The 23,557-nt window shown below is 60.6% G+C and overlaps 1 protein-coding gene across 3 annotated transcripts in view; it reads left to right on the plus strand.

The window, feature by feature from the left end:
- Positions 1 to 2,619: 2,619 nt before the first annotated feature.
- LSP1 (lymphocyte specific protein 1) overlaps positions 2,620 to 23,557 on the plus strand; it is a 37,986-nt gene continuing 17,048 nt past the window's right edge. The window contains exon 1 of one of the 3 annotated variants that reach the window (XM_057553002.1): positions 2,620 to 2,717. In XM_057553002.1, coding sequence (XP_057408985.1) covers positions 2,650 to 2,717 — 68 coding nt within the window. In that variant the 5' untranslated portion in view covers positions 2,620 to 2,649. Of the gene's footprint in view, positions 2,718 to 16,560; positions 17,075 to 21,909; positions 22,090 to 23,557 lie in introns of those variants that run through there. The other 2 variants (XM_057553003.1, XM_057553004.1) reach the window with 2 other exon arrangements.

The raw sequence follows: 23,557 nt of genomic DNA on the forward strand, positions 1-23,557 counted from the left end.
ATCTGCAAATACCTTATTTTGTAATAAGCTCACAGGTCCTGGGGGTCAGGACCGGAACGTGTGAAATTTTAGGGGCCACAATTCAGTTCATAGACCTCCCAGGCCCCCCTCTCTCTCCAGCCACACACCGCCCCCCAACCCCGTTGTCTTCAGAGCCTCAACATTTCTCTCCTGGATCGAGACGCCCTCCTCCTCATCCATCCTGCTTCTCCCACTGGCCCCCCTCTAACCCACGGAGCCCCCAGTGGGCTCCTAAATTGCGCTCCTGTGGCCTCTGCCACCCCTCGGCCCTGGAAGGCCGCTTTCCGACCCTCGGCGACCTGCCCTCCCCACACTGGCAGCCGGCCTCAGACCCGTGCTGGTCGACTCGTGCCCTCAGCGCTCCAGATAGACCAGACAGGCATCACTCTCTTCTGCCTTGACCTGCCCCTGTGCTGACCACTTCCCCGTTCTTGACCCCTCCTCCTTGCTCACTCCGCCCGCTCTCTCCCCTCCCCTCCCCAGCATCTAGTCACCCGGTGTCACTTTGTCACTTGAGCTTGTGGTCCTGACAGTGGTCTCCCTGGGGACTCGTCCCACCTGGGCCTTGGAGGCCACCTGGTCCATGGACCCAGCCGCCCCTGGACGTTCCTCCTCGATGCCCCACAGGCAGGGCGGAGTCAGTGCGTCGCGTGTCTCTCTGCCCCCGTCTGCCTCGCCCAGACCTCCTCGGGGCCTGCACCCTTGGCTCAGCGTCTCCGGGGCCAGAAGCCTGCCTGGCACCCACCCCGCCCTCCTGCAGAGCCTGTTGCATCCGGGCTTCGGACTCGCTCGTTGTTTGCCTCGGTCACTCACTGTGTCGCTGGACACTGCACCGGGTTTGGGAGTGAGAGGGGGGACGAGAAGTGGTCTCTGCCCTCCCAACAGCCCCTCTAGTTTGAGTGAACGATGCCAGTTGAACAGATGATGGCGTGTCTGCTTCTTGGGTGGACTCTTAGTTCTTCCGAGGAAGTCCGGCTCTGCTTAACCTGCCAGCAGGGCACAAAGGCCCTCAAACCTGGACACTGGGTCCCCAGGGATGCCTTTCACTGGCCTTGGAAGGAGGTGTGAGAAGGGCAGGTCCAGGGCGCTTTTGTTTGAAGATGTGAGAGCTTCTAGCACACACACACACACACACACAGATGGGATCAGTGGGGGAGCAGAGGCTGGAGGGAAGGGAAGAGGCCCTGGGGTCTGGGGACAAGCTGAGTGCTGGGGAGAGCAGGGTCGCAGAGCAGGAGCTGGAGCTGGAGAGGGGAGGGGGACGGGGGCCAGATGGCAAGATAGGAGATGAGGACCCGGAGGGGAGGCCTGGGGTGACCATGGAGGGCGCTGCATCTGGGCCCACAGCACCCTGTGGGCCCCCAGATCCCCGGAGCATTCCCGGGCACGGCCGCCATGCGCTCCCACCTCCCACGCGTGGAGAACGGGGCGTCTCCCGCTCTTCGGCCCCAGGAAGTGTCAGATGGGGCGGTTCCAACGTCTCCCAGTCTTGGAGGCCAGAAGTCCGAGGCCCAGGTATCACGGGGGCTCCTCCTGGGCTCTGAGGAAGAACCTGTTCTGGGCCCCTCCCCCAGCCTCTGGTGGTTTCCTGGGGACCTTTGGTTTGTAGACGCACCACCCCCATCTCGCTTTCGTCTTCACATGGCGTCTCCTGGCGGGCAAGTCTGCCTCCAAATTTCCCCTTTTTATAAGGACGCCAGTCATGCTGGATGAGGACCCACCCTAATGATCTCATCTTAACTGATTATATCTGCAATGACCCTATTTCCAAATAAAGTCCCATTCTGAGGTGCTGGCCATTAGGACTCCAACCTATGAATTCGGGGAACACAGTTCAGCCCTTAACAGGAGGGATCAGTCGTTTCTGGGCCTTTGAGGGTGGGGATGGGCAGAGGGGAGAGAGGGCATGCTTTGGAGGGCCCCGGGGTCTGGTGAACGCTTGGCGGGTGAGGGCCAGTTCTGAGCCCCCTGAGCACAGGAGGTGGCAGAGTCCAGGGGCAGCAGAGAGACTGGGGACCCCAATAGTTCAGGAAAGTAAAGAAAACTGTAAGGGAAGACGTGGGGCCTGCAGACAGGGCAGCTCGTGCCGGGCCCCAGAAATCGCCTGGAGAGCACAGACCAGTGAGGGGTGAGCCAGGCGATGGCCCGAGGCTCGGGGATTAGACTGTCCGAGCTCTGGGCACGCATCCAGAACATCTCCCTCCAGAGAGGTCACCATGCTTAACGTGGAGGCTCAGGGACCAGGACGGCGCCCTGTGCTCGGGGACACCAGCCACGCACAGGTGGGCTTCGAGGCCAGGGCTGCAGGGGCCCCAGGGGGAGCATGGGCGGCTCACGGGTGTCCCAGCCCCTGCACCCACCTCTGCCTCCACACGGTCCCTCTCTGCCCTCCAGGCCCCTGCAACTTGCTTAACGTTTCCTGATGGCTGTTTTTTTTTTTTTTTCTCTCTCCTCTTGCAGCAACAGATTAAAAAACAACACCCCAACCCAAGCCCCGATATGTTCCAAACCTCAACCTGCTGCCGGAAGGGGGAAGTGAAACCCGGCTGGGGGTGAGGGGAGGCTCGGGGCAGCCGCCCCAGGAAGCGCTGAGAGCTGCAGCACACACACACAGCAGGGACCAGCCCGATGGCGGCAGCTCCCAGCCACCCCGGCTCTGAGGAGCACCAGGAACCGCTGGTGGAAGAAGGCACAGGGTAAGGCCCGGGGCCGGGCCGCGCGAGCGCTGTGGTCCCAAGAAACCTCTGCATTGACACGTTGTCGGTGGGGGGGACGCTCAACTCGGAGGTCGGTGGCACCCTTGGGGCTCAGGGGAGGCACACAGCCTGCAGGGCACCTTCCTGGGACCCCGTCTCACCCCGGGCAGGTAGACGCCTCTTCCGTCTGCCTCTGCAGCTGGGCCTCACTGGGAGAGTCCGGGTTCCCCACCAGCTAGCGGGATGCTGACCCAGCACCGGGAAGCCTGGACGCCGGGTACGGGTCCAGGATGCGGCCTGGACACCTGGGGAAGAAGCCAGGCCTTGGGCAGGCAGTGCCGAAGCTGTGAGGGCAGGAGGTGGGGAGGGCCCCAGGCCAGGAAGCCTGGCCAAGAGGGGATGTTCTGCCTCGGGGTCCTCAAAGCCTGTGCTTGAGGCCTGGCCGGGCCCCCTCCCCCAGGCCGCCCCCTCCCGGTGCTGATGGAGGCTGAGGTTGCCGCAGCTTCTGAGTGCCAGGCAGGCGCTGTTGGTTGGCGGTGGGATGTGAGGGGGCACAAGCCGAGGCTGTGAGGCTTGCCGGCGAAAAGGACCAGCCGTGTGGCCACAGCCAGAGCTGGGCAGAGAAACTGTGTGACCCAGGCTTCCTCAGGAGGCAGCTGTTCTCCATGGGGCGCTCCCCGCGCTGCCCCGAACCCCCGCCCCCGCCCCCGGCCTGTGCAGGGGCAGAGGAGGGGGGTCCCTGGCTGGGGGAGGGCTGCCGAGGGCAGGCATCTAAGCTGAACCACACCGTAGGGGTCCGACTGCCCCAGGGTGCAGGTGCCAGAGAGATGGGAGTGGTCAGGGCTTGGGGAGGGACACGTGTTCTGACAGTCAGGGGTGGGAGCTGTGTGGAGAGAGACCACCAGCCCAGGAGGAAGACAGCAGGGGCTGCCGGCTTCTGCCCAGGCGAGCGGAAGGGAAGGAGCAGGGGCTCCAGACTGGGGGAGGCGAGATGCTTGCAGCCACAGGGCTGGGATGGAGCTGCCCAGGGCTGACTCCCACTTGCCCCAGAGCTGCTGCTGGGGGAGGGGGTGAAGGGAGAGGAGGGGAGGGGAAGGGGGCCCACTAGGACCCCCGCTGAGCCCCCGAAGGCAGGGCTCCCCACAGCCTCAGGGTTGACTCGCAAAGTGGATTCCAACCCCAGCTCTTCTGCTGGAGGCTGGTGGCAGCGGTACCTGATTCTGTGATGATGCTTCTATTGATAATGAGAGGAGGACAGAAATGTCTGCAGGGCATGTGCGTGTGTGCGTGCGTGTGTGCGTGCGTGTGCGAGTGTGTGGTGTGTGTGCGTGTGTGCGTGCGTGTGTGCATGAGTGTGCGAGTGTGTGGTGTGGGTGTGTGCATGCACGCGCGTGTGCGTGTGCGTGTGTGTATGTGTGTGAGGGAGGAGGAAGGTCGTCTTCTCCATGCCGAATCCCACGGGGACCTGGTGCGGGGGCTTCGGGGGGCCGAGCCCTGGGGGAGTGGGGAGGCTGGGCAGCTGGGATCCGGCCGGGGGCTGTTGTTGTGGGCGAAGGGCGTGCTGGATGGGACCCGTTGCTCGCTCGCCGCCAAGGAGGGGAGGGGGGCACGGCCCAGGCTCTGTGCCCTGAAGAGACAGCCCCGTCCTTCCAGGGAGGCAGGTCGCTCCACACACAGCAGGTGACTGGGGAACAGCTGTGTCCCCGCTCAGAAAGGGCTCCTCACGTCAGCGCTGTCCGGCCCTGGGCTCCTCCGGCCACCTCATGCCCATAGAAGGGCACGGCTTGAGTGGCCTGGCAGGGCCTGCCCGCTCCTTGGCCCCCTCCTTGACCCCCTTCCCAGCTGTCGTGCATGCCGAGGAGACGGAGGAGGCGGTGGAGGGCATGGCCGCCAGCCCAGGTCCAGGCGGCTCGCTGGTGCCTGTCCCCGGGCCTCGGGCTGCACCTGTGCGGGGTCCGTCGGGGGCTCGGTTGAAGAACCGGCTGGATGCACCCCCGGCCCCTGGAGCCTGGGCGCCCGGCGACGTCACCCCCACGGGGGGTATGTGACGCTGACATTTCAGAGTGAAACTGAGACCCAGGGTGGGTGGGGTTCTCGTTTCACAAGGTGACTAAGGGAAGCGGGGATTTTCCTGTCCAGGGTGAGGGAGAAAGTCCCTGACGCCTAGGCAGGGGACTGAGGCTAGGAAGCCCCGCCCAGGGGCCCCCAGGACAGCCAGGGTCTGCTGGGGTCAGCGCCGAGCAGGTGAGACCTGCCCCCCTGCCCCCGCTGCCCCCCATGTGCTGCCCAGGGGCGCTTTCAGGTCTGTGGATCCAGGGCAGGCCGTGCCCCTCCAACTAGCCAAGTTGGGCCATCCCCTCGGACTGCCCCAGACCCCTCGGAGGCCCCATGTGCACCCCAACCCTCCCCGAGGCCGGACGGAACCACGCTGGGCCCTTCCCCTGTCTGCACCCATGCAGGACTCCTGCTGCCATCTGGAGATAGGCTTGCCGGCCCCCTGGGCCTCCCGCTGCTGCAGCCCAGCCCCTCCCTGGTTGGCCAGGATGACAGGGTGGTCTCCAAACCCCTGCCCCTGCCACGTGCTCTTTCTCTGAAAAGCCATCAGGCCACGTCTTCCCATGCGTGGAAGCATTCACCATGGAGCGGTGAAAATCCATGCCCCAGGGCGGCCACTGCAGCCTGCCCTGGCCACCCTGACCTCACTTCCCCCCGCCATCTGGCCTTCCCAGCTCTTCCCAGTTCTGGAAGGTGCCGGAATCATCGCAGACTTTGCACAGGCCCTTCCTCAACCTACCTGGCCGCCCCACCCCCTCTGCAGGCTTCCCTCCCCTCCCCCGGGGCGGTCGCTACCCCAGGCTCCCTTGGCATCTGCCACTGCCCGTGGTGGGGGCCGGCATGGAGCGTGGTCTGTCCTCTCCAGCACCCGCCCCGGGTGGGCTGGGCTGCTCTGGCCCTGGATGACCCTGACTCGGGGGAGGGGGGATGGGGTGAGCAGGTGTCTCCCTGCCCCCCCAGGCCTCTGATCACCACTGCCCACCAGGCAGGGCGTGGCCCCTGTGCGCAGGGGACGCTGCCTCAATCACTCCTCCGTGTGCTGAGCTAAGGGGGCAGGCAGGGTGGGGACAACTTGCAGGGCCACCCTGGGCAGGATCCCTTTCCCAGCCATCAGTCCCTGCAGACCCTCTCGGCCTTGCCCTCTGGGCTGCAGGGTCTTCAGGAGAGAGGCCGCAGGTCCCCACGGGGCTGCGGGCAGCTGGCAGCTGGAGGGAGGGGCTGAGCCAGCCGGGAGGCCTTGGACGCCTCCGTCCCCCTGAGGGAGCCTGTGGCATGTGAGGGGCGGAAACCCACCGGTGGGAACCGCCCACTCAGCCAGGTACCTGGTGGCCCTCCCACCTGCTTGCCCTCTCAGCAGGACCGGCACCGCCTGGTACAGCGGGGCACACGGCCCTGGAGCAGCGGGCAGTGCCAAAGGCCACTCAGGAGGACGGGTGGAGCCGGGCGGCATGAGACCCCGGCCCCGGCAGCGGGCTGATGGGGTGGAGGGATTGGGGGCCGCACGCTAGGGCTCCTTCCCCAGACCTGCCCGGGGTCCAGACCCAGAGGCAGCAGTCAGAGCTGGGTCAGGCCTTGGGACCCCCAGGTGGACCTTGTCTCCTCCTCCCCACGTCAGGGGTCTCGGGCGCCTGGAAATTTCCCAGGGGAGGGGGGAGGTCTAGCTCAGCCCAGATGATGGATGCCTTCCTCCTGTGCCTCCTCCCGCCTCCATCTGGACACTTCCCATTCCCTCCTCGGGTGGGGAAGAGGGAGAGGACCTTGACACGCACTTGGGGAAGTCGCTGCACGGCCCACCCTGCTGATTTGGGAAGCCGGAAACCCTTCCCTGCATGCCCGCCCCCTTCCTGGTCCCCATTTGTCTCCTCATAAACAACCCTGGAGCCACCGGGGCAGAGCCAGGAGGGTCTCCGGGCCAGAACGGGCGGGCCCCCCAGGGTGGCACTGTGGGTTTGTGCGGTGCTGCCCTCCCCCCACGACCCCCCCCCCCCCGCCTGCCTCTGCCTCAGCATCCCTCAGAGGGTGCCAGAGCGATGGGCCAGCCCTCAGTGGGGAAGAGGAAGGTCCTGGCAGCAGCAAGAGGCCCCTGGAGCTGGCAGGGGTGGGGCCGTGAGTGTTGCCTTTGCTCTCCTGGGCTCTGAGTTCCAGGTGCAGGGGGGAGGAGGCGGGTGGGCACAGAGCCCCAGGGCACACGGCACCGGCTGCTGCACCTGGCCTAGTACTTTCTGGAGCGACTGAGCCTTGCCCCTGAGGCCTCAGTTTCCCCATGTACACAGTCAGAGTTGTAGGTACTCAGCACTCACTCAGCCACGCCAGCCTCGCCAAGCTCTGCAAGCCAAGGTTCTCACTGTACAGCCAGTGAGGCAGGCGCTAGGGCCTCCCTTTCCAGGGGCAGAAGCTGAGGCTTAAGGGCTGAACCTGCTGCTAGAATGTGTTTCCTAACGCTGCTTCCCTGCAGGGGCTCTTTGGGGAGCCCAGGCCCCCTGCGACCCAGCTAGGACTCAGGGTGACCCAGGGGTGGGATTTGGGGAAGAGATGGGATTTGGGGAAGGGGTGGGATTTGGGGAAGCCCCTCGCAGGCGCTCAATAACCCCACCACTGCTGCTCCCAAGGTTCCCATGAAGACGAGGGCCACCCCGAATAGGGCACAGCTCAGAAGACACCCCTAGGGACCTCCTCCAAAGCAGAAATGGGACTTGGCATGGCCATAATGAGCTGGTCCTCTCCAGAGCCACCTGGAAAGGAGCCCTCAGCTTCTCTCTCAGGCCCCAGCCCCCAGCCCTTTGCATCTGGGGATCCTCTTTCTAGGAGGGCCCTGGGCCATAAGACAACCAGTGAGGGGAGTTCCCAAAGCTCCCCAAACCCTGAGTGCGGCCGAGGCAGACAGTCAGACCCTCTCTGCTGATGATGAATTGAGACTTAGAGGGGAAAGCACAGGCTGGGGGTGCAGGGCCAGGGGATGCTTGGCCAAATGGGAATCCAGGCCCATGGTTGGGAAGCCAGCCCAGCCCCTGCCCCTTCCCCCATACCCATGAGCCTGAAGGGAGGGGGTTGGGGCCTGTGCGGGTGTGGAGTTTATAGGAGATAAGAGGATTGAGGAAATCAGGCCTCCTAACACTGCCCAGCCAGCACAGCCCTGCAGTGCCAGACACAGACAGATAAGAGGTGTGGGGGGTGGGGGGGGGCGGTGTTGGTGGCGGGAGAGGAAAGCCCCGGCCCTTTCCTGGGGTCAGGCCAGCCTGTCCAAACTCCGTCAGCTAACTGCCTCCAAGCTGGGAAGGTGGGAGTTGGTGGGTTCGCGGGGGGAGCATTGTCTGGTCTCACTGGCTGGCAGGGAGGGGCTGTCTGGGAACCTAGGAACTGAGTCCACCTCACCCCGTAGCAGTGGGAGGGCCTCGGGGCTCTGGCCTCAGAGCCTGGAGCAGGGCCAGCTCTGGGGGTGGGCGTTTGCAGAGGTCAGCAGGGACAGCCGGCAGAGGGTGGGGGTGACAGTAACTGGGGGGTAGTAGCGGTGGGTACAGCCTCGGCTTCCCCACTATCCCATGAGCTGTTGGTGAGGACCGGCAGAGGGTCACTGCCCTGCTCTATGCCTGGCAGGTGGGATCTCAGAAGCTGCTCCTTCTTGCTCCCAGGGAAAAACACAAGCCCCTCACTCTGAAGGTGTCTGTACCCCTTCCTCCCTGGGGAGAGGAAACTGCTTTGTTGATGGTTTCCCTTCTGAGGTCCCAAGGCTGCCAGCTCACCCTCTCCTCCTCTCTCAGTTGCCTCCCTTCGAAAGATAAATGGGACTTGGGACAGATGCAGCTAGCTAGTTGATTCTAGAGGAATCTGGAAAGAAGCCTTCAGCCTTTCTCCTGGTCCCAGCCCTTCCCCAAATCCCAGCTTCATCTCTATACCCACCACTGCACCACCCTGGCTCCTCTCCCTTTGCTGGACCCAGGCACATATAAGACAGATGAGTACTCGGAAACACTGCTCTACTTGGAGTCACCCAGGAGCCACTGAAACCAACAGCCCTGACCTCTCTTCTGCACCCCACTCCCCATGAGCTCTCACTGCTTAATGCACCTTTCGTTGGGATACAGCTCTATAAGCGTGGACTCGTGTGTGTGTGTGTGTTGAGAACATCTGAACAAGAGGGCAGATCCCTCCCTCTCCAGCCCCTATTTAAGTTCTATTGTGGTACTCAGCCTACTGCGGAGAGGGTATGCTCTCTTATGTTCTTCAGCCACAAGCTTATGAACCATGTCTTAGTCACAGAAGAAAGAAAAAAGGAAAACAAAAGTCTCAACAAGAGAGAAAAGTGTGAATGAAAGGAAAGGTAGATGAAGAAAGGTAGGAAGCAGGAACAACTGGATGATGGATGGAGGGATGAATGGATGGATAATAGGTGGATGGAGGGATGGATGGATGGGGGGATGGATGAGTGAGTAGATGGATGGATGATGGGTAGAGGGACAGATGGGTGGATGAATGGGTGGACGGATGGATGGGTGGATGGATGAGTGGGTGGATGGATGAGTGAATGGATGGATAGATGGAAGAGTGAATAGATGCATGGAAGGATGAAGGGTAGAGGGATAGGTGGATGGACAGAGAGGTGGATGTGTGGATGAATGGATGAGTGGATGGATGGAAGGATGAAGGGTGGATGAATGGGTGGATGGATAGGTAGATGGATGGATGGAGGGATTGATGGATGAGTGAATGGATGAATGAGTGAATGGATGGAGGGATGGATGGGTGAGTGAATGGGTGAGTGAATGGATGGGTAGATGGATGGATGAATGACTGGTGGGAAGATGGATGCATGGGTGGGTGGGTGGATGGGTGAATGGATGGGTGGATGGATGGATAGGTGGATGGATGAGTAGATGGATGGATGGAAGGATAGATAGATGAGTGAATGGATGGTTGGATTGAGGGATGGATGGATGGATGAATGGTGGGCAAATGGATGAATAGATGGGTGGATAGATGAGTGGATGGATGGATAGGTGGATGGATGAGTGGATGGATGGACAGAGGGATGAGTGAATGGATGGATGGATGGGTGATTGGACAGATGAGTGGTGGGTAGAGGGATGGGTGGATGAATGGATATAGGTTGGTGGAGAGATGGATGGATGATGGACGGATGGATAGGTAGATGGGTGGATGGATGAGTGTTCATGGATGGAAGGATGAAGGGTGGATGAATAGATGGATGATGGGTAGATGGTTGGATGAATGAATGGATGGATGGAAGGATGGACAGATGGACGGATGGATGGATGGATGAGTGAATGAACGGGTGAATGGATGGGTGGGTGGATGAGTGGATAGATGAATGTTGGGTAGAATAATGGGTACAGAATGAAGGGATGGGTGGATGGATAGATGATGGGTGGATGGATGGGTAGATAGGTGAATGGATGGATGAATGAATGGGTGGATGGATAGATGAGTGGATGAATAGATGTATGGATGGGTGGATGGTTGGGTGAATGGATGAGTGGATGAATGGATGAATGGTGGGTAGATGAATGGGTACAGAATGGTGGGATGGTTGGATGGATGGGTGGGTGAATGGATAGATGGAGGGATGAGTGAATAGATGGATTGATGAATGATGGGTGGATGAATGGGTGGATGGATGAGTGGATGGATGACTGTATGGGTGGGTGGATGGATGAATGAGTGAATAAAGGAATGAATGGATGGTTGGATGGGTGGATGAATGGATGAGTGAATGGTTGGAGGGATGGATGGGTGGATGGATGGGTGGATGGATAGGTGGATGGATGGGTGGATGGATGGATGTGAGGATGGATGGGTGGATGGATGGATGTGTGGATGGATGGGTGGATGGTTGGGTGGATGGACGGGTGATTGAATGGATGAATTTTGGGTAAATGGATGGGTGGATGGATAGGTGAATGGATGGATGGATGTATAATGGGCAGATGGATGGATAGATGGATGGGTGATGTATGTGTGTATGTATGTATGGATGAGTGAATGAAAGGATTGATAAATGTATGAATGGAGAGATGTTTGGATGGATAATGTGTGAATTGATTGGTGGATGAGTGGATGGATGGATGGATGGATAATGGGTGGATGGATGGGTAGATGGATGGATGAATGTGTAATGGATGGATGGATGGATGGACGGATGGGTGGATGAATGAATGGATGGAGAATGGGTGGATGGAGAATTATGGGTGGATGGATGGGTGGATGAGTGGATAGATGGATGGACGAGTGAATGGTTGGATGTGTGGATGGATGGATAGATGGAGGGATGAGTGAATAGATGGACTGATGAATGATGGGTGGATGAATGGGTGGATGGATGAGTGGATGGATGACTGTATGAGTGGGTGGATGGATGAATGAGTGAATAAAAGAATGAATGGATGGATGGATGGATTATGGATGAATGGATGTGTGGATGGGTGGGTGAATATATGGATGATGGATGGATGGATGGATGGCTGATGGGTGGATGAGTGGATAGATGGATGGACGAGTGAATGGTTGGATGTGTGGATGGATGAATAGATGGAGGGATGAGTGAATAGATGGACTGATGAATGATGGGTGGATGAATGGGTGGATGGATGAGTGGATGGATGACTGTATGGGTGGGTGGATGGATGAATGAGTGAATAAAGGAATGAATGGATGGTTGGATGGGTGGATGAATGGATGAGTGAATGGTTGGAGGGATGGATGGGTGGATGGATGGGTGGATGGATAGGTGGATGGATGGGTGGATGGATGGATGTGAGGATGGATGGGTGGATGGATGGATGTGTGGATGGGTGGGTGGATGGTTGGGTGGATGGACGGGTGATTGGATAGATGAATTTTGGGTAAATGGATGGGTGGATGGATAGGTGAATGGATGGATGGATGTATAATGGGCAGATGGATGGATAGATGGATGGGTGATGTATGTGTGTATGTATGTATGGATGAGTGAATGAAAGGATTGATAAATGTATGAATGGAGAGATGTTTGGATGGATAATGTGTGAATTGATTGGTGGATGAGTGGATGGATGGATGGATGGATAATGGGTGGATGGATGGGTAGATGGATGGATGAATGTGTAATGGATGGATGGATGGATGGACGGATGGGTGGATGAATGAATGGATGGAGAATGGGTGGATGGAGAATTATGGGTGGATGGATGGGTGGATGAGTGGATAGATGGATGGACGAGTGAATGGTTGGATGTGTGGATGGATGAATAGATGGAGGGATGAGTGAATAGATGGACTGATGAATGATGGGTGGATGAATGGGTGGATCGATGAGTGGATGGATGACTGTATGGGTAGGTGGATGGATGAATGAGTGAATGAAGGAATGAATGGATGGATGGATGGATGGATGAATGGATGTGTGGATGGATGGGTGAATATATGGATGATGGATGGATGAGTGGATGGCTGCATGGGTGGATTGATGGATGTGTGGATGGGTGGATGGATGGTTGGGTGGATGGATGGGTGATTGGATAGATGAACTTTGGGTAAATGGGTGGGTGGATGGATAGGTGAATGGATGGATGGATGGATAATGGGCAGATGGATGGATAGATAGATGGGTGATGTATGTGTGTACGTATGTATGGATGAGTGAATGAATGGATTGATAAATGTATGAATGGAGAGATGTTTGGATGGATAATGTGTGAATTGATTGGTGGATAGGTGGATGGATGGATGATGGATTAGTGGTTGGATGGATGGATGGATGAGTGAATGGATGGATGGATGGATGGCTAATGGGTGGATAGATGGGTAGATATGTAATGGGTGGATGGATGGATGGGTGGATGGATGGATGAATGAATAGTTGGATAGATGGAGGTTGAGTGAATGAACAGGTGGATGATGGGTGGATAAATGGGTAGATATATGGGTAGATGAGTGAATGGATGGATAGATGGATGGATAGATGAATGATGGGTGGATGAATGGGTGGATTGATGCGTGAATGAATGAACAGGTAGATGGATAGATGGATGATGGATGGATGGATGAATTGGTGTATGGACACACGGAGTGGAATTATGAATTGGTGGATGGGTAGATAAATGGAATGTTATAGATAAACGACTGGACAGATGAATATAGATGTAATTGGGTAATGGGTAGAGTTTTAGATGAACAGATGGGCAAATATAGAAAGAGACAGAAGAATAGGAAGACAGATACTGAGTAAATAGATGTATGGCTTGGTGCTGGATGAACTATTGAAGAGATAAATTGGTGAAGAGTCAGACCTAAATCAGGGATTTTTCACTCACTGTTCTCTTTTCCTAGAACACTTTCTTCCATCGATGTATGGAGCTATTGTACTCAAGTCTCTTTACAAATAAGGAAAGGCTTATTCCTCCCCATGAGGTTTTCTTTGACTCTCATATATAAAATATCAACCCCTTCCATAACTCCATATCCTCTTACCCTGAATTCCATCTTCTATAGCATTTACCATCATCTGATATATTGCAATATATACTTCCTTGTTTATTTTTTTTATTCCCACTAAATGTCATTTTGTGAGAACAGGAACTTTGCTAATTCTAAACTCCAGCACCTAAAAAGTGAATACAGTCAGCATTCAATAAGTTTGTGAAAAATATATGGATAAGTGGAAAAATATATAAAGATAAATTTAGAGATGAATGACTAGGTGGTTGTTTGGATGAGATATGGATGAATGAATAGATGAATGAAAATAACAGTAACTAACATTTATTGACAATTTACTGTTCCAACAACTGTTTTAAGTATTAACTCATTTGGATGGCCTTATGGGCAAAATAATGGACAACTATGTATATGGCAGGACAAACATATATGTATTCATGCACAATTGGATGTCTGACTAGCTAGGTGGGAAGATGGTTAGACATATGGATGGATGAATAGGCAGATATATGAATGGATCTATGAATGGGAAGGATAAATAGTAAAATATTTAGATGAATGTGAGGACAGTAGAATATTTGGAGAGATAGAAGAATGTATTATAGAATGAACAAATAGTTCACCAGTTGTACATATGGGCAAATAGATATACAAATTGATGAATACATAGATAATAGTGATTAACATATTGAGTAGATATTATGCTCAGGATAGGTGGATGACTAGCTAAATGCTTCTTTTAAGTGTTTTACATGTATTAAGGCATTTAAATAAATGGATGGATGGATGGGTATGTACATGGATGGATGAATGGAGGGATAGAGGAGTGGGTGGGTGGGTGGACACTTGCTCAATGAAGAAATGTAAAGAGATAGGGATGGACATGGGTATATACGTATTGAATGGATTGAATGAATTGACGGAAGAATATATTGTTTACATGGACAATTGAATGGATAGATAGATTGAGAAATTGATGGATTCATAGATGATACATGGAAAAACAGATAGCTGTATAGAGAGGACAGATGGAGTGCATGGATGGATGGAGGGTGGATGGATGGATGGAGGATGGATGGACTGATGGAGGATGGATTGATGATGGATGGAGGATGGATGGAGGATGGATGGATGGGTGGATGGATGGATGGATGGATGGACTTACGGAGTATGGATGGATGGATGATGGATGGATGGATAGAGGATGGATCGATAGATGATGGGTGGAGGATGGGTGGATGGAGGATGGATGGAGGATGGGTGGATGGTGGATAAATGGATGGATGGATGGACAAATAATGGTACAGTTGACATCAAATACTCTGCCCTATTGTTCCTGTTGGGACATGCCCTAATTGCAAAACTGAATCCTGACCACTGCATTTAAAGATCTATTCTTGCTACCTCCCACCCATCAGTCTGATAAGTAATCGTGCAACTCTATTTAAGTTCTAGTGACAGGAAACTCCTGCCACCCCAAGGCAGCCCTCTACCCCGTGGAAATATTTTTCCTTCTTTTGAACCAGAATATACTTTGGCACATTTCGTGCCTGGCTGGCTGTGACTGGGATTCCGGAACCAAGAGCAGCAGGCAAGGAGGAGATGGGCAGGTTGAGATGGAAATGAAACACAAGCTTACTTTCCCTGGGCGATCTGGCTCAGCTTGAGGCCTGGCCCCGTCGCCCTCCCTCCTCCCTCCTCCTCCTCCCACCAGAATCCTGAGGTCTCCGCAGCTCTGGCTGGAGGCTGGGGACGGGCAGTGGGCACAGCTGTTCTCGGCGGCACCCCCCACATTCTCTGGCTCCTCTGGGTTGTGCGGGGGGAGGGGCAGGCTGTGGGCCACGGGACACAGCCTGTTACGTGGGGGGGCGTCTGAGCCGGACGTCCCGACCCCCGCAAAGTCTTCACCAGCCAGCCACCACCTGAGCCACTGGGACCTCTGGGCCACGTGGAATTTTTCTGACGCTGCTGCCCCCTCCAGCACACAGGGATTCACCCACGTGTCCACCTGCTTGCTGGTCTGAGCCTAACCTGACCCTCTGTCCACTCACACATCCGCAGGTGCTCACTGGCCCTGACTGCCTGGCACAGCCAGCGGTCGGACTAGCTGGGGAAGCAAGAGGGCCATTCCTCTGCGGCCGTGGGATGGAGGGAGGTGGCCGGGCCAGTGCTGTGGTGGCCAGCTGTTGGCAGCTGGGCTTGGTCCCGGCTGTGCTGGGCCCCTGCTCTCCGACCTCGGGTACTAGTCTGAGCCTCGGTTTCCCCGTCTGGGACACAGGTACGGTGGCGTCTGCCTCTCAGGGTGGTTGTGGGCGTTGGCGAGCCCCGTGAGCTCCTGGACGTGAGAAAGCTCGCTCGGCAAGGAGCTGGCCCTCGGCGAGTGTCAGCGAGCGAGCCCGAGTCTGGTCCCTCCCTGGTCCGGCCACTCGCCTCGCGTGTTCTCCAGTGAGTCACGGCGACTCAGCCCAACCGGAGAAACAGTGGGCTGGGCTGCTCCTCCTGGGGCCTTGGCCAGAGCCCGGGGGCAAGGGGGGCCGCTGGCCAGGCCACCGCACCGACCTCGTGCCACTGGCCACTTCTGGGGAGCATGGCTCTCCCATCCCGACGGGAGAGGCTGTGTTGGCCTCTGCCTTGCGGGGCGTCGCTGCTCCGACCTTCCAGTGCCGTCTGGCAGGGGACGGGGGAGGGCAGCAGCCTCCCCACTGGGGAGCAGACAGGATTCCTGGGGTGCCCTGGCCTCCCCCGTGAGGTGATAACAGGAGCAGAGGGCTGGAAAGAAACAAAGGGAAAATGGAGAACGGGAGGGAGGGGAGAGGAGGGAGGGGGAGGAGGGAGAAGAGGAAGGGAGGGGAGAGGAAGGGAGGGGGAGGGAAGGAGGGAGACAGAGATAGAGACAGAGAGACACCAGAGGGGAAAAGAGAGGAGAGAGGGGCCGAGTGTGGGACCAGGGAGGCCGAGGGGCAACGGAGGAAGGAGCAAGGGCCCCGGGCCGGGCTGGGCAGGGCAGGGGAGAGGGCCAGAGAGCAGCTGGGCCAGGGCTGGGCAAGGGGAGAGGCGGGCAGGGATGGGGACGCAGATGTGGGGGACCAGGCACCAGTGAGCGGATGGAGATGGGATGCAGGAGGGAGGAGCGTGTAAGGCAGGGAGCGGCCGCCAAGGTGGCCAGGGCAGGGGAGGGGGGAGGCGGCAGAGGAGGAGGGAGGGAGGCTGCCGCCTGCCCATCACAGGCCTCTGAGGTCCTGCTAAGCCCCCAGGCTGCTGGGCTGCGAGGGTTTTCTCTCTGACATTTTTACTAGTCTCAGAAGGAGGGGGAGGTGGAGGTGGAGGAGACCGAGGGGGGCGGAGAAGGGGGCTGGGGGGAACCAACGGGAAGCAGCTGCTAGGCGTCCTGGAGCAGGAGAGGGGCTGAGAGACCCAGAGTCCGCGAGGCCGCAGAGGCAGGGACAGAGGGGCACTCGGACAGCCCAGGGGCAGCCAGTGGGGAGCTGGCCCAGGAGACCCCCAGGGGCCAGAGGGGCCAGGACAGACAGACGGAGGGTCACAGACCAGCAGACAGAGAGAGGAGACAGGGGAGGGGGTATCAGAGCCAGAGACCAGCCAGCCAGACAGAGGGAGAGACAGAGCAAGAAGGAGGGAAAGGGGGAAGGAGAGGAAGAGGAGGGGAGAGGGTCCCAGTGGCAGGAGGAGCGGAGGGAACAGGGCAGCCGCTGAGGGCCGCAGGCGGGAGCCTTTGAAGAAGCAGCAGCAGCGTCCAGTCCCCAGGGCTGGGGTCAGGCCAGGTCGCCGGCCAGGCGGGCGGCCGCCAGCGTCATGAGCAGCTCTGCGCTCCTGAGAAGGAATTCTAGCAAACAGGGCCTGGAGAGCCTCCTGAGGTAGGTCCCTCCGCCCAGGCTGGGGCGCGGAGGGCAGGGCAGGGTGCCCGCGCTGCTGCCACCCACGGAGGACTGGCACCGCGGAGCCTGGGCTGCCTGGGCGTGGGCCTCCCCAGCCTCCCCCAGGAGCCTGGCCCCAGCCCGGCAGCTCTGCGGCCCCCGTGCCGCGGGCAGGGTGTGGGGCGCACCAGGCTGTGGGCCTGGCGTGTGCACGTGCGTGTGGGCGCGTGCACGAGGGCCCGTCCCTTCCTCTGCGCCCCCAAGATCGCGTCCTCCTCTCCCACCTGCACCGCCGGGCCTCAGGCAGTGGCCACTCTCTGCTCGAAGACCCTTCCCCGGGCCCTGGGTCTCTGCCCAGGCTCAGCGCTCCCGGGATGAAGAGCGTGGCCCCACCACGGCGTCCGAGGCCTCCTCTGGTCCAGCAGGCCCTCGGGGACTGTCCAGTCACCCCATACTTTACAGATGATGAAACTGGACTTAGTACCACATTCACCACCCCGGCCCTGAGGGCACCAGCCCAGCGTGGAAGGGGCCGCGGGCCACGTGAGTGCTTGGGCCTCAGAGCCGGATCTTCCCGAGCTGGAATCCTGGCTCCTGCATCCTTGGGCCACGGGCCAGTGCCCGGTGCTCTCTGGGCCTGTTCCCTCCTCTGTAAAGTCGGGGTGTGGTGGCACCTGCCTCACAGAGTCCTGGAAAGAGAGCAGAAGCAAAGTGCCACAGGCGGGCTCAGAGCCGCTGCGCACTGTGGGCGTCTCCCCGCCTCCCTCTGAGCCGCCTGCAATGCCCTTCCTCCTCCTCCGCCCTTCCAGGCATCTAAGGCCCAGCGGAAACGCTGCCTCCTGCATGCAGCCCACCTCGGCTTCTCCTGAGCTTGGAGGACTGCCCTCTTCTGCCAGGCCTGCGGGCCTGCTCCCTGCCCCCTTGGACGGCATGGCACGTGCTGGGCAGACTGCCAGCTCCTGGAGGGGGACGGGCGTCCCTCAGCATCCCCACTCCACCCTAGCTCTGACTCTGGGGGGAGGGGGGGCAAGGTGTGCAGGTGGGCTTAGCAGCCTCTGAGGGGAGCTGAGAGCAGCCCAGGGCCCCTTCAGCAGGGTCTCTGCAGTCACCGAGGGACGGCTCTCTCCCTGCCCCACCCTGGCCTGGCCTTAGGGCTGCGACCCCACGGTGGTGACCAGAGAGAGGGTTTGAGGGGGCCCTGCTCTGCCCGTGGAGAAGGCAGACCCCTCTGGGTCTCCTGGGCTTCACACCTGCCCAATCCACGTGTCTCAGGTGGGACCTCTCGTTCCTGTCAGTTGGGATGTGCCTTCCCAGGAGTCACCGCTGTCCCCCCGTCCCCAGCCTGTGGTCCAGGAACAGAGGAATGCCTGCTGGGTCAGTCCCCGGGGCTCCCCAGCGCCACGTAACAAATGGGGAAACTGAAGCCATGGGGGCGCGTTGCCCAGCCCACTGCGGGGTGGTGCAGGGAGAGCCCCAGGGCCTGGCTGTGCGCACAAGCATCCGTTGTCACAAGCATCCGTCCAGTTATGGCTTTGGCTCAGTTCCCAGACCTGGTGCCAGGTTGCTGACTTGGGTGAGCCGGGGGCGAGCTGGAGGCGTCAGCGGGGCTCAGAGGGTGCAGCTGGACTGAGGGTGGGGGCAGGCTCGGGCGCGAGCCCCGAGGACCTGGACAGGGGCAGGAGGGCCTGCAGGTGGCCGGCCGGGGCAGGGACAGGAGGCAGCCGCCCTCTGAACTCCCTGGGAACTCCCGCTGTGGAGGGCGGGGCAGGGCGGGGCGAGGCGCACGTGAGGGTCCCTCGTGAAGAGTCGCGGAGCGCGTCGGGCCGTCCGGCCACGCTGAGCAAAGCCCCCTGCACGTGCTGATGCTTCCGACGACGCGCACGGACCCACACGCGCTCCAGGCCCCTGACCCAGCGGCCGGCGGGGCTACACGCTCACGTACCACACACAGACGCGACTTCCTGCCACCCTCTCTCCCGAATCTAATGGGTCTGCCGGCCGACGGGCCCCTTGTCCCCGGTTGGCAACAGAAAACAAGACTCAGAGAGGCTATGAGTCGCCCCAGGTCCCCTTGGGCTTGGGGAACCCGCCCCCCCCCGCCCCCTGCCTCACCCCAGTCCCTCACCTCGGACGCCTGGGCGCAGGGGAAGGGGGCCGGCAGAGGGGGCGCCGTCCCCTCCGTGACAAGCGCCGCAAGGGTTTGCTGGCACCAGCAGTGGCTGGGGTGTAGACTGAATCCAGTTTAAGCAGATTAAAAGCGACCCTATGGGCCAGTAGGGAACTCGTCCTCCCGCCCCGCCCGTATCCCTCATCTAAGTCTGGCTCGCTCTGGGCTGCGGCCGTGCGGCCACCTGGATGCCCAGCAGGAGGCGTTAGGCTGGCAGGGCCGGACCCCAGGGCTGACCGCCTCCCCAGCCACCGTGCCCGCATGCCAACCTCTGACCCTTCCCAGGTGGCTGGGCGTTACTCCCGGACCCCTCCAGCCACCCTGGGGGATTCAAGCCTCTCCCCAGGCCCCCCTTGGGCCCGGCCAGTGTTAGGGGCCGTCGGAGGGCAGCGAGGGGACCCTGGGTCCATTCACTTCCAGAGGGCACTGGACTCGGGGCCACCTGCCAGGGTCACACAGTCCTCAAGGGCCTGGCTTTGTAAGGTAGGGGCTGAGCTGGCACAGTGCAAGGGGCTCCCGGTCCCCCAGGGGAAGCTCTGGGGGCCAGAGGAGCCCCCCGCCCCCTGCTCCCAGCACACATCCACCTCGGACACATTGGTGATCTCCATGCCTGGCTCTCCCACCCTGGCCAGCCTGTCCCAGGAGGCCTCTAGGGAGCCCGGAGTGGCAAGAGGGCAAGGGATGGGGCCGGCTGTGTGCTGGGCTGGCCCAAGGGGACTGGGGGAAGCCAGGCCTGAAACTACAGTGTCGGAGGGGCGTGGCTGCTTTGGGCCCACCCAAGGGCCCGCATCCGGGGGTGGGGTGGCCCCCGCCCTGGCAAGGCTGGGCGCCTGGTGGGCGGTGCTGCCACGGGTCCGGGTGGTCTGTCGTTCAGAGCGGGTACTGCCCTGGGAGCCCGGGCGAGCCAGCAGCAGGGGGTACAGGGACCAAGTGGCCCAGCCCCTTGGGCAGGGTGTCAGGGCCGGAGCCCAGAGCGCTGAGGTTCAGGCCAGGCTCCAGCCCCGGCCCGCAAACCAGAGTGGGACAGAGCAGCAAGCGAGCGGCGGCCAGCGTGCACCGGGCACCTGGGGATTGGCGCCCCTGTCCCCGCCAGAGCCTCGAGAGGGTGCCCCATGGCTCCTGGACCCTGAGGGATGGCTGGACAGGGTGTGGGCCCCAGGAACACCTCATTGGGCTCAGAGCGGCTCAGCACAGGTTGGTGGCCAGGGGCTGACCCACTGCAGATGGGCGCTGGGTGGCACCAGACCCCGGCCCACCCCGGAAGGCAAGGGTGCTGGGTCCGTGAGGGACGGTTGCTGCCCATGACGGGCAGGGAGGTCCTAAGGCTTGTGGAGGTGAGGCTGCGGCTGGGGTGTGCCCTGTGGACCCTGAGGCTCTCCCGCCGGGCTGTGTCCTTCCCGGTGGTGGGTGGAGGAAGTGGGGGGAAGACAGGGTGGAGAGGGCAAGGGGCAGTGGGGCCCCTGTGAAGACAGAAAGGGGACGTGTGGGGACAGGACGGGATGAGGGCAGGGGACAGGACAGTGGTCCAAAGGAGGGAGAGGCAGCAAAGGAGGGGCTGGACGAGGCAGGAGGTGGGGATGCTCAAGGGGTCCTGGGAACCCCAGGCTGCAGATGAAGGAAGGGGCCCCCGGGGGCCACGTGGAGTGGGCACCGAGTACGGGGGGTGAGGGCAGCACTGGCGACCGCCTGCGGCGATCCTCCCGGGAAGGTGCAGGAGGGCAGGCAGGTAAGAGAAGGGAGGGAAGAAGGGGAGAAAAGGGAAGAGAAGGAGAGGAAAACCCAGTGAGGAGAGGGAAGGAGGCAGGGGGACCCCGAGGCGGCATCCCATTCCTGGGCTGGGCCCTCCTGCATGGTGACCCAGGGGCTGCGGGGTTGGGACCCTGGCTGTGCCTCCTTGGGGTGGGGGGCCCCCAATGAGACGCTGTGTCTCTGAGCCTCAGTTTCCTTGCCTGTGGAGGGGTCACTTTGTCCCTTTAATGGGGTTGTTCCGGCCGAGCCCCTAGCTCTTGACCAAGACTTTGGGGACAGAGGACCAGGGTCTGGTGGGACATCCAGAAGCATAGTGCCCCACAGAACCGCTGAGGCTGACTCCATGCCCCCATCTGTGTGGGCAGGGAGGCTGAGACTCGGGGAGGGTGGGGTGTTGCCCCCGCCCTGGGGGACAGGCAACAGGGTCTGCAGAATCAGAAGACACACAGCCAGGGGTGGCATGACAAAGAGTGAATTAGGGCCGGTCCAACGGCAAAGCCCCTGCACCCCCAGAATGATCAATCCCAAGGGGTCAGGGATGAAGGAGCACCTCAAAGGGGGGGCTGGGGGCTGGGTGTTGGGGGCTCCGGTGGCAGAAACGGTGTGGAGGCCTCAGGGGGAGGGTCCCGCTGCTCCGTGCACCTGGGGGCCCAGGGATCTCTGGGAGGGCGGAGCCACGAGCAGACGGACAGGTGGTCAGGTGCCAGGCTACACCTCCTGCCCAGGTGGGCAGACAGGTCTGGACGATGTGCAGACCCCGGGACTCGGCTGAGGAGGAGACCCCCTTGGGTGCCGACCGTGGGGAGAGCCTTGTGTGGGGCCTTGGGGAGTGGGAGGTGGACCTGGGGCTCCGCACAGGAGGAGGGGGCGGGGGTGGCAGAGGCTCCAGCCGGTGCCAGCCACCGGTCGCGTGTCCTGGAGCGTGCCAGGGCCTGGCCTCGTGAGCGCTCCGAGGGCTGTGCCAGGCAGTCCCAGCTGGGCTCGGCAGCGTCCGGCTCTCCTGCAGGGCCGTCCGGCGCCAGGAGGAGACTGGGCCGGGCCCGGGGATGCGGCTGGAGCTGGTGCTGTGCGGTCAGCCCCCGGGTCCCGTCCCCCGGAGGTCGGCCCGGGTGATGCAGTGTGTAGGCGTAGGGGTGGGCAGGGCGACTCACTGATGTGAAGGATGGGGCGGGGGCGCCTAGGGAGGTCTCCTGGGCTGCCGCGGCATTTGGCCCAGGCCCCTGCGGCGCTGCGGTCAGTGACTCGGAGGGGAAAGGAAAGACCCGTGTGCGCGGGGCACAGGGCAGAGGGAGGAGCGGCGAGGGCAGGGCCAGCGCTGGCCACAGGCCTGCGGCCACCCCAAGCCCAGATGGGCAGGCTGGTCTGAGCAAATGGGGGCAGAGATGTAGAAGAGCCAAGGCAAGGAGGCCGACCACGGAGCCCATCACAAGAGGTAGGCCATCCAGCCAGAGGGAGGTGACAGGCCGGGCAGCGGGACATTCAGCTCCGCTCTGGACCCCACTCTGGGGACCCAGCCTTGAGGACCCAGGGGAAGCCTGAGGTAGAGGGGTTCAGGGGCCACGTGCCCACTTCCCCGGCTCGGCGGGGTCTTCGGGGCCCAAGGCGTGAGGCTCTGTAGGGCCGAGCAGTGAGAGGGGGTAAAGCCCCACGAAGAGGGTCACAGACTCCTTAGGCAGGGCCGTTTGCCAGTGCGTGGGCGCCTGGGTGGCAGTGAACTCCGGCTGGGCACCTTTCCCGTCTGGCTGTTTGGGGGGGTGCGGGGGGGTCCACCCGACCAGCCTGGATGGCTTTGGGGCCAGTGGTGTGACGGGCAGGCCTGCCCTGCTGTCGCCCCCACCAGCATCAGAGTCTGGTCCCCCGGGGGCTGCGTGGGTCCCGAGGCGGCCGCTGCGTCCCAGGTCTGGGGAGAAGGACGCAGCAAGAACCCAAGGGTCAGGCACTGCACGGTGGGCAGCAGCTACTGAAGGAGGGATGGGGTCCCATCCAGAGGGCAGGGTGGGGTCTTGCACGGGGTGTGCAGCGGGCGGGCAGCACCGGGGAATGGGGAAGCCGCTCCAGATGAGGGAGTTGGAACAGGTCTGGGACTGGGCAGGTCTGGAGCAGGATGTGGGGCCGGAATCCATGGGAACAGAGGCCCCTCCCACACCACTCTCTCCTGCAGGTGGGGAGGCAGGAGACGGGTGCACCTGTCTGGGAGGTACCGGGACGGTGGGTCACACAGTAGAGGGTGGGCTTCACCTCTGGACCCCGGGGGGAGGATGGGGAGAGAGAGGCGGGGCTGTGGTGGGGGTCCCGGCTCTGTCTGCTGTGCCCCGTCCGTCTCCGCCTCCCTTGGCCACGATCCCCTTCATCGTGTCTTCTAGTGGCCACCTTCCTCTCTCCGAGGACCTCCTCCCACCGTGGCCCCTTGTCCCTCCAGGCTGGGTGCAGGCACAGGCGCCCCTCACCTGAGAGGACCTCTTGCCAGTGACTCCCCCCAAAATAAAGCTTGGAATAGGGGTCCTCTTCTGGGGCCCTCGAGCCACACTGTGGGGTCAGCACTGGTTTTCCTGGCAGCCTCTAAGATC

Source organism: Balaenoptera acutorostrata, chromosome 9, assembly GCF_949987535.1.
Source record: "Balaenoptera acutorostrata chromosome 9, mBalAcu1.1, whole genome shotgun sequence".
Lineage (NCBI taxonomy): Eukaryota > Metazoa > Chordata > Mammalia > Artiodactyla > Balaenopteridae > Balaenoptera > Balaenoptera acutorostrata.